Below are 10,661 nucleotides of genomic sequence, written 5' to 3'. Positions count from 1 at the left end.
CATCGTGAAACGGAACATGCGTATTCATCTATTCGGAGTCATTTGATGCATGGGTCTTTCGTTATTTGTGAGCATTTGCATTTGAACAGCTCTGGATACATCAATCCACAAGAACTTGTGCACGTAACGATATTTGAAGTGGAATGCGATCGGGACATGTTTGAATTGCAAAAAAAAACACAAACGTGATAAACACACAGAATAAATTCACACAGGATTCTCAAGCAATTTTTATTTAATGTTTTTGTTCCTTTTAATTTCTATTTTCTATTTTAAGCAAATATATGGTGCATTGCGTGATCTCGAATTCGAGAAGTAGATTCTTTTGCTTTATGTTATTGGATGAGAACTTAATATTACCAAATATGGATGACTTTTTTTCTTGGTTTTTTGAATTTATATAAATTCAGCAGACTAGAGGATTACCCATGATTTCTTAAGCAGTACCTATTGGAAATCCTACACAACAAATGTTAATGTGATCAAATTTCGGGGCTTAAAGCAGCTGAACCTCTGGCTTTTATCTCAGGGCCGGCCCTGTGTGATTTGTTAATATCACAACATTTTCCGTGTGTGTTTGGATTGTCTTAATTTTTTTTTTTTTTTTTTGCCTCCATGTTCGGCTTCTAAACTAAAGTACATAATTATCATCATTAATTATAAAAACTCCATTATTGTTTACTAAAATGTCATATTAACAACTTATCTTGATAACAAACCTCCGCAATTGCCATCACTTTTTTCAGTGCACCCCTTAGCACCAACGTCTACTATTTACAAAATAGTGACACCAGGTGGCTCGTTGACGCAATGTCACCCATTCATTTATGTTCCGCTATGTATGCCAGAGGCGGGTTTCGCAATCGAGCTGACATGGTAAAATTGTCAGCCAATTCGGCCTCGGATCTTGCCCGGAGCATACGTGACCAAACGTTGATAATTTAATGTGTGGCACCACGTCAGTGCACTATACGATGTCATTATTATTATTTTTTTCTGCTGTTACTGTTGTGATTACATTATCAGGACCGTTACAAATCTGTTCCATATATTTTTCTGGAAAAAATAGGGATAAAAAAGTAAGATACTACTTATATTTTGTTGATTACATGTTCTCATACATTGTTTTCCTCCATTCAGTATGCTCATATCGCTGGTCGGTTTTCTTTCTTTTCTGCCAAACAGTAGGATGTTGGTAGCGGTTTGATGGTTAGTAGCTGCAACGGGAGCCGAACACTGATTCAAGAGAGGGAGAGTGGCGAACCACCCAAGGCGCCATGTTCATATCACTAAAAATGGTTAGAGGTAGTACGTTTCTAAATTAGCGAAAACAACGGTGTTAAGTGAATCCGGTAGAAAGAAAAACTCTTGCAGCTTAACAAGTTTAGACTTAATGTGGCAAATAGAACTCACCACCTCTTATGAACCAGTAGAAGTAGAGGCTGCTAATCTTGCAAATAAACCTATGATGCCATACATGAAATTGATCCATCACTTCTAGCAACCAACACGGCAATGATTGATCTAAAAAATAGCTCTGCCATGATTTCGAACAAGCAAAACAACTGCTACAGGAAAACAAAGTAGGGGCAACCCAATCAACATGATTTTATTACTAGCAATTATTTACTAGTCCTAATTATCAGAGTGAGCATCCAATAATTTACATTCTATGCGTCAATGCGTGAGTTGTATCGATCCATGTCGAAGCAAAACCTCAGGCACAGAACAGACCTAGTGAAGAAGATTTATTAATCTTTTATACATAATAGCTTGTGACAATGCAAGCCAAACAAATACATAGGGAGCTATGCGATCGGCCCAAAAATCGCCAGATGTGGTGAATATCCAAACGGTAAAATGATAGAAAAAAAGAAAAGAAAAGAATGTTGCTATATTCTGCTGGTGTACGGTGCAACTAAGCCCTTGAGTACAACACAAAAAATGAAAATCGCCGATTATGCACTGGACACCTCGTAATGCTGTGAACCAGTGACTCCACCTGTTGAAGTTAAACAATCCTCGTCTCAACACTGCATTCCTTATTTATTCTTATTTGACAACACACTGCATTCCTTTTTTAAGAGCTCACGCTTTATTGTTTTTTCTCTCCGTCTTAATAGCTTCATATGATGTCATGACCTCTTTGAACTTTGCCTCAGCTAACTCTGCAGCAAAAGACAACACCCAAATGTTGTAAATACCACAAAATGGCACAAGGAGCGAGATTACACCATCCAGTGTAGAATTTGTAAGATCCTACTAAGCAATGGGCAAACAGATGCCTACCTTTGTTGTCCTGATTTTGATCTGGGTGGTACTGCATTGCCTTGGCCCTGAAAGCAGTCTGCGTGGCAAACAAAAGGAAATGTTTTTTCCCTCTTGGAAAAAGATTCTGTATACAGTAATAGTGTAATACATATTACATAGCACACAACAAAGCATAAATATTGAAGCCTGTTTCCATGGCCAAAGACGGTTGAACAATTATTTTATTCACAGAAACGGCAGTTAAAGATTTAATCTTTTAACCAACTTGGGGTCAATAGCTAGAGCTAATCAAACTAAATGCTTACTCAAGAAAGTTCAAATCTACAACTCGGAAAATGGTTTGATGTTGTGATGTTCAAATTGGAAAAATATTGTCTCAAATGTTCTGTTGTGCTACGCTCGTGAATAGGGAACAAAATAATGATCCTAAGGGACTCGGGTCCTGGGTAACAAAATATTGAAAGGCACGCTAAGGTTGAAATGCTATCATGACTTAAGCCATGAGTTGCCCATATTAACTTCTTGCCGTTACCACCTCAGTTGAGAGGTAATGTGAAAGGGTTACCTTTTGTTATCCAAACGAAATAGTGCTGAACTGAAATGGAAAGCCATAGAAACGAATTTATGACGCGTGTTTGTCATGAACGATTTTTGCCACAACTTATTTCATAGAAGTCTTGAAATTGCATAATGCATATTATCAAAGAAGAAATAAAGCACAAACTTATGTTTCATCTTTATATCTCCGAACTTCGTAATTGACCCCTCTTCGTAGGATTTGCATATTCACTAGCTTCATCTCATGCTTTGTTGTTAATGATTCTGTGTCATCGCTAGCCTCAGCTTGGCAAGCCAAAAGATCTAGTCAGTGTTGTCACTGTCATGGTTTTGTTCTAATTCAAGGCTAAGTTCGAGACTATACCTACGAGGATGGATATGTTCTGACAAAATGAGGAGACTCTTAGAAATTCCTTTTTGGTACATGCTGATGTTGGTTACAAACTCGGTGAATAGATATGTTACCTACCCAACAGTGAAACTCTGCAAATAAAGCAAAAACGGCTCCCACAGAGTGATGTATTAGAAAGATATGACTAAGTATGTCCATGGTTAAGGACCTTAGGGTTGTATATATCAATTGATTTTATTAGAGGTTAATATGGGCACGATTATTGTATTTCTTGAGGTCTGCCCTTTTGGTGGGGTTCGCTTTGCCAGGTTTGGTGTCATTTAAACTGTCTCATAATAGCTCTATTTGGTGATAGAATTTTCAAGTTATTAGAAGATGACATGAATTTTGGAACATCCCAAATTGAAAAACATGACAAAAATAGGATGGAGGGAATAAAATGACTCTATGCAATGGAGGCATTTGAACCTACTTAATTCATGTTTTTTGCAGATGCATCAAGTGGGAGATGCGAGCATTATTAGGCTCCGTTCTTGTAAACTTACAAGTCTGGAACTTATTTCGGTATTTTTTACTTTTTGTTTAGCTTTTTGTCGTAATTTTTGGGGTAATTGTTCATCTCGACAAGACGAATCGGAAAAGTATAAAAATATGGACAGATGTTGAAAATATTCAAATAAGACGGCACTTCAGACAAGACAAATAAGACTGCTGTTTGATACTTTTTCCGTCTTTAGTGAACTTTTTCATGCTTTCTGTCATAATTTTGTACTTTTTAGACTACTCTCGTCTAGACGGATGATTAATCTAAAAAATATCACGCGAATCTAACAAAAATTCAGAAAAGACGAACAAAACACACAAAACGAAGAAGAAAATTAAGTTTACAAGAATGAAGTCTGAGAAGCCTAGGGCACCTAAAATTCAAAAAGCATCCCAATGTAATAAAAGTCCGCTCAAATTATATCAGGAGGTCTGAAAAGTATCAAGAGATGATTGTAATTATGCCTGGGGAAGATGTGCGATGAGACAAGCATTAGTAATTATGAAAGCCGGCCAAATAACATGACGATAGAGAAATTTTGAAGTATCAAACAGGATCACACAAAACTAGGTACTAAACCTCAGATTCTATCAGTACTTATGGTAATAAAATGAGGAAGGGAGACTCATAGATCTGGAGTATTTTATATGAGATGTGGCGCATACCTTAATCTCATTGTCAGTATAAGGTTGTGTTCTCAACCTGTTGCAATGACACAGAATTACAAAATCAAGATCAGATACCAGTCTTGCTCTCACAAAATCGGCAGATTTATCCAATACGTTCTCATTTTCCCGATATGGAAGTACAAGTATCATATCATAACTACAAAGGGTAAAGATAAACAGAAAAGAACGTCAACCTCTCCTGGTACACTATGTTTGTTCCATGTTTCCTAGTATGGAATCACAAACACCATCTTTACAAATGGAAAGAAAAAACACAAAGAGAAAGTAAAACCATGGCTCACACACCTACACCAAATAAAACCGAGGTGTCAGGTAGTAGTAATATTTACTTCTACAAATTCAAGTCACTTCTAGCTGTTCACCTTAAAATGAAGGCCTCGTATGACGCATTATTCTCAATTGAATCAGGTAGTATGGGGCCTTCAACAAAGCTTAAGCTCCTATTTAAAACCTAGACACTTCAAGCACAAACTTTAAGAAATGGTAACACATAACTACAATTAATACAATGGGATTGAATAACGTACAGATTTCTTCAGTTTATTTGACTAACACCGTCTTTTTGTATGGACTTCCCATTTCTTAAAAGTTAAAACACAAAGAAAGTGCCCTGGTCACATGAATATATATATATATGAAAAAAGACAAAAATGACGGGGGCAGGAATTAAGCTATTAATTGATAAGTCCAGAAATATCTATCCTCTTTATCTTTCTCCTCCAAACCTTCTATTTCTAGGAGGTTCTCGCAAGTGTAGATTATCATATTATTAATTGATTAATAAAACTAAGCCTTTCTTCATCAAAAAGTACATCAACTACTCTTTTAGATAAGCCAAACTTGCGTTGATTAATAAAACTAAGCCTTTCTTCATCAAAAAGTACATCAACTACTCTTTTAGATAAGCCAAACTTGCGGACAGGCATATATCGTGGATCCCCCTTTTCGAACAAAATAAGACGGCAATTTTTTTTTCTTTATTGCAACCCACTTTATATGGAAAAAACAGAAACAAGCCAGAAGGATCAACCAGCATGTTTTTTAAAAGCTTAACCCATTGACGGGATGAGTTCAGATTTGCCATCAACAGACAACTCTGCTGATGACATCAGAGGCACAAGAGATTCTATATACCTCAACCTAACCTTCTTCCGGAATTTTCCTTTCGGCATCTTACCCAAGTATGTTGATTCACTGATGTTGAATTTATAAATTTCACTTTTCCACTAGCAACTTATCCTAGAACGCCTAATTGAACGAAAATAGGGAAACAAAAAACAATGTCACCAGCTTGGATAGCTGTCTAATTTCTATAACAGTGACCATTACCTGTTAAGGCCCAAGACGGAGTAGTGATGAGATAATGCATAAGTAGCACTGCCTTGAGGAGTTTCCCGGAAGTTACTCCTCTGATCTCTGTTTGATGTATTGGTCTTCCAGTACCAATCTTCCCTCTGGAAATGTTGATGATATGCATCTGGACCACTTTCTCTCCAGCTCTCATAGCTCCTTTTGTACTTGCTCCTCTCCCTGTTAAATACACTTTGCATACGCCTAATACGCTCCTAGGAAGAGAAGAACCAAGGGAAAAAACAATAACATGTCTTCATTAATCCATTATTCAACAAGTTCCCACCCTGCCCAAAGCAACAAAGAGAGGTATAAAATATAAAGTTAAAACAGAAGGGAGTCTCACCACTCTTTCCATTTCCTCTTCATACTCCTCCTGCATTCGACGATTATATCTTTTCCATGCTTCCTCCTGAAAACTTGACCGGAAAGAACCACCAGTTCCACTTTTCCATGATGACTGTGACCTGGTCAACTGTAGCGGAGGAGCAACATGCATAATCAGTTATGCAAGCTAAATTTAAACAACTGCATCCACTCTTACGCAGAGGGAGAAAGAGAGAGGAGTTTCCGATATTGGTTTTTAACAAATTCAATTCTAGAAGCATACCCCGAACAATATGAAATAAAAACTTCTAATAATTCAAGTTCTTAAAGGAACTCCTTGCTAGTGGTAGAAAGCAGAAACAATAATCCATCCTTGCCAGGTAGAGTAAACCATCCATCCTTGCTTGTATTACAATACACAGTTCCATATCCATAAACTTCATACACCTTCGAGCCTTGCACCCCTCCCTCGATGATAGTAGTCGGGTGAACTATTGGATATGGAACATAGAGCTACAGGCGAAGGAGAAACTAGGGATCGGGTCTCGTCTGCTATGATCTCCCCAGTCAAAATCTTGGATTTGTAACCGAATGAAGTTGTTGTGATTTCGAAATGAAATTGAATGTCAATGTTCCCGCTAAGCATTAGATTTGCTTCACTCTGGCTATGAAATGCACGCATATGAAACCTTCCTACTTAGAACAAGTAAAACATTGTACAACAGCGTAATAATGCGATGCAAGGCTTATTACATGTTTCAAACTGGAAAAAAAAAAATATAGTAACTGCCTCCACTTCAAAACCTGTAAAAAGGTTAAGATTAAATTGATAACCATACAAAACTGTTAATCATCTTACTTTGGTCAAACCGTCAAAGGGTTCCAACTATGTTGCTTCTAATCCTAAATGTAGAATCTTATATCTCCCTAAAAAGACGTGTTTTACTATACAAGCTAAACCATAACCTAAAAACTGTTGCTGCTATCAGCTCGCTACCAAGCCAATAATTATGTCAACCATAACTTTAGCGCATGTACGCAGAGAAAAGACGTGATCATGCAAAAGAGATCTAGAATTTCCAAAATCAAGTAAGGCTTCTTTTCATGGAGGCTGAATAATAATACCGTCTGACTATTAAAACAATTCCAAGATGGAAACATCAGGCGTTTGTACAAACATAATTATTGACAAAAATGAAATTTCCATGGCATTATCCTGTAAAGGAGAACATCAGCCATTGCACGACATTAGCAGATAGACCTCGTCAAAACTACATTAACACCACAAAGGATTAAAGATAAAGAAATGGCAACAATCACTACCTGAGAATAGAACCAATCAACCGACCGTCGCAGTTGTCCCACCTGCCGGATTTGTTGATAAAAAATAAAGTAATTACTAGAAGTTGCCCCATCGAATATATTACAAAAAGATAAAACTACAACCCAACCAACTACAGAACCTTGAGATAGGAAGGCCGCATATGCATCCAACGTGGCGTGCTTTCTAAGATCGTAAGGGATTCATTCGAGTTTCATTAAACTTTTCAATCTTGTAGGTTTGGTGACCTTATCTTTCAAGTTTAACATGACTCTTTAAGCCTTCAAAAATGATAAGATGAGCATCTACTTCTGCAGGTTTTTATCCTAGAGTAATATTCTAACCTTTGAAATGGGATCCCAAAGACGAAGAGGAACCTGAAAGATCATACCACCAAACACTACTGAGATTTTCAGCTAAGCAAGGGCGAAGTGCAGAGCACTAATCAGCATTAATCCCTATGACTTCTTCCTGTTCCCTTCTCCCCCCAACCAAACCCGCACCCACCCCCCCCCCCCCCCCCCCCCCCCCCCCCCCCACACACACACACACCAAAAAGAAAACAATAATAAATAAATAAAACCCTGGCAAAACCCCATCTTTTAGGTTTCCTTGTGCTTTGCGCTTTTACATTTTCCTCTTCTCTAATAAACAGTTGATCTACATTCACTAAATCACAGAAACCAAGTAACCAATAACTTCGATATAACTAGTTTTTAAGTAATCGCTTGGAAGAGAGACTACAAAGTCCCCATAGCATAATTCACGTGCAAAGGGTGCTGCAAAGGCCTCCTCCTTTTCCATGAAGCAGCAATAATGCAGACCATTTGTTCCCCACGAAAAGCAGCAGCCTTGCCATGATGACCATTGCACCGATTGTGAAAGTAAATAAAGCAGCGGAAACTGCGAGTGCAATGAGCCCATGACGATAACAGGTGTAAAATTGGCCCCTTTTTAAACCTACCCGATAGAGGGGAAAATGTCTTCGATAAGTGTACCCAATTGATCCAGACGGCTTCTAATTCATGGGTTCAAACTGTTCAAAGTCTACAAGGCTCTTGAGTTCATCTAGCATCAATTGGCTTTTACTGCTTTGATAATTATACTCAGTAGATAAGGATACTTTAGTTCATACAGTTTACTAATCTTTATTGCCTTATCTTTATATATAGTTGTGTTGTGATGTATACTCCTTGTCTGCAAGATTGCACCCCTTTTGGTACTTTTGTTTAACAACAATTTTACTATCCTATCATATTTAAAGGTGGCTATAACTAATCCATACTAATCATATCCATCAATTAACCTGATAAGGGAACACTACATGACGTTCAAAAATGAATTGGGTATCCAACTCCAAGGACTTTTTGTTCACAAACTACCCTTTTGCCTAAAAAACTGCCAAGAAGAAAGAAAAAAACCTGTCATTCCAAATTTCTTCTCTCATCTTCTCTACTTCCACATCCCAGGTTTCATTGCAGATAATCTCATTTGTTGATATTCCTCTTTCTGCATAACATGATTTGCAGAAGCAGTGTGTGTGCCCGGGCATCTAGTTTTATGGATTATTAACTCTTATGTTCACTAAATTCTAGTAAAAGACAGCACTTTTTTTCCAAAAAGAACAAAAAAAAATGAAATGGGTTTTGAATTCCAAGGACTTTTCAACAACTTACGGTGAAAATCGTAGCTGTTGCTCCAATCAAACCAAAAACAAGATTCTTTTTTTCAATAACCAGGTGTCCAAGCCAGCTTTTGCCGAATGCTGGGGACCACAAACCCACCGTCCACTAGCGGTGGCGAACCAAAACAAGAATTCCCCATAGTTTGACATCAATTCTCCTCGCTCTTATGATTTGTACAAAATCAAACTCTTCTGTTCACTAAATTCTACTAAAACAAAAAACTTTTCTCGAAAAACAATAATAAAATGAAATGGGTTTCGAATTCCAGGGAGTATTCGACAACTTACGGCAAAAGTCGTGGCGGTTGCTCCAATCAAACCAAAGATGAGAATCCCCCATAGCTTCATATCCTCCGCTTTCTCTTGACGGGGTCTGTTTGGCAATGGTTTATCATCATCGTGGTCGTTGTTTCTCATCTTGGTGTTTCTTTCGGAGCTTGAATTGTTCATCGAGTGGGCATAGTAGCTGGTGGGAATTGAATTTACAAACCCTAGACCAATGCTTTGTCCAATTGGGTATTCGATTTTTTTTTTCCACAGAGGACTTTTTTTTTTTGATCCTCACAGAGGACTTGGAATGATATTTTACCAAAGGAGATACGAATCCGTGTGCGTGGGGAAGCGGAGGTGGGATGGGCAGAAGGGGTTCAGGTTTTGATTGACAATTCGCAGATTGAACGGTGCTAGAATTCGTTTTAGGCTCGCTAGGCACATTATTTTTTGAATTAAAATGATATATTATGAATAAATAATTTGTCTCGTAAAATAAAAAATAAAAAATTAATAAAAAATAAAAACTTTTCCTGAACGTGGCTGTAGTTTATTGTGGTGTATTTTTTCCAGTATTACTTTGTAATTTTATTTTTAGTTTTTCACAGTAATTTTTTAGATTATTCGTTCGTTAGAGCCTACAACAGTTAAAAAGTGATAAAAAAAAACATGTGTATTGAAGTTGAATTTTTTTATTAGAGACACTAACAACAAAAATGACAATTATTCAGTATTTTTACAATTCTTAATAATTTTTTTATTGTATTTTTTTAACTGCTTGAGATGACTGGCAAATCCAAAAAAACTTAATAGTATGGTTCTATCAATAACCCAAAGAGAAACATAAAAAATATTAAAATAATAATTAAGAAATAACCCAAAGAGAACCACTGCTTAATGCAGTTGGTCAGTCATTGTCTCCCCTTTGTGGAAGGTCTTGGGTTCGAGCCCCACAGAGGGCAGGCCCTTTAGGGGACCAGGGCTATGGATAGCTTCTGGTCTCCCTGTGCTAACTTTAACACCCCCACTAACCTCCACTGATGTATATCACCGTGGCAAAAAAAAAAAAGAGGGGGTTGTGTTTGGATAAGTTATACTGTATTATTTAGATACGTGTCCATTTTTTTTTTGGGATGAAAGGATCAAAAGTTTTAATGAAATTGACTATAAATTAACATTTTTTTTTGAAGAGTTTTCTTTTGGTATCTTTAGAGTGTTATGATCTAAACTATTTTCAACTTTGATTTTTATTTTTATGTTTTTGGATTTCAAAACAAATGATAAATCTCAAAATT

General features: G+C 37.0%; 1 protein-coding gene across 2 annotated transcripts; it reads right to left on the bottom strand.

Annotated features, from left to right (window-relative positions):
* Positions 1-1,584: 1,584 nt before the first annotated feature.
* On the bottom strand, positions 1,585-9,637 carry LOC131332015 (uncharacterized). 2 transcript variants are annotated; one of them, XM_058366025.1, is made up of 7 exons: positions 9,385-9,637; positions 7,415-7,456; positions 6,111-6,239; positions 5,744-5,979; positions 4,391-4,427; positions 2,290-2,347; positions 1,585-2,168 (listed from the first exon to the last, which is right to left on the bottom strand). In XM_058366025.1, exons 1-7 carry the CDS (start codon positions 9,544-9,546, stop codon positions 2,089-2,091), a joined length of 744 nt encoding a protein of 247 aa, XP_058222008.1. In that variant the 5' UTR covers positions 9,547-9,637; the 3' UTR covers positions 1,585-2,088. The 2 variants fall into 2 exon arrangements, with proteins under 2 accessions (XP_058222008.1, XP_058222009.1); XM_058366026.1 differs by lacking the exon at positions 7,415-7,456.
* Positions 9,638-10,661: the final 1,024 nt, after the last annotated feature.

The sequence above is a fragment of the Rhododendron vialii genome, chromosome 7a (assembly GCF_030253575.1).
Source record: "Rhododendron vialii isolate Sample 1 chromosome 7a, ASM3025357v1".
Classification (NCBI taxonomy): domain Eukaryota; kingdom Viridiplantae; phylum Streptophyta; class Magnoliopsida; order Ericales; family Ericaceae; genus Rhododendron; species Rhododendron vialii.
This window is presented reverse-complemented; position numbering and strand designations above follow the sequence as displayed.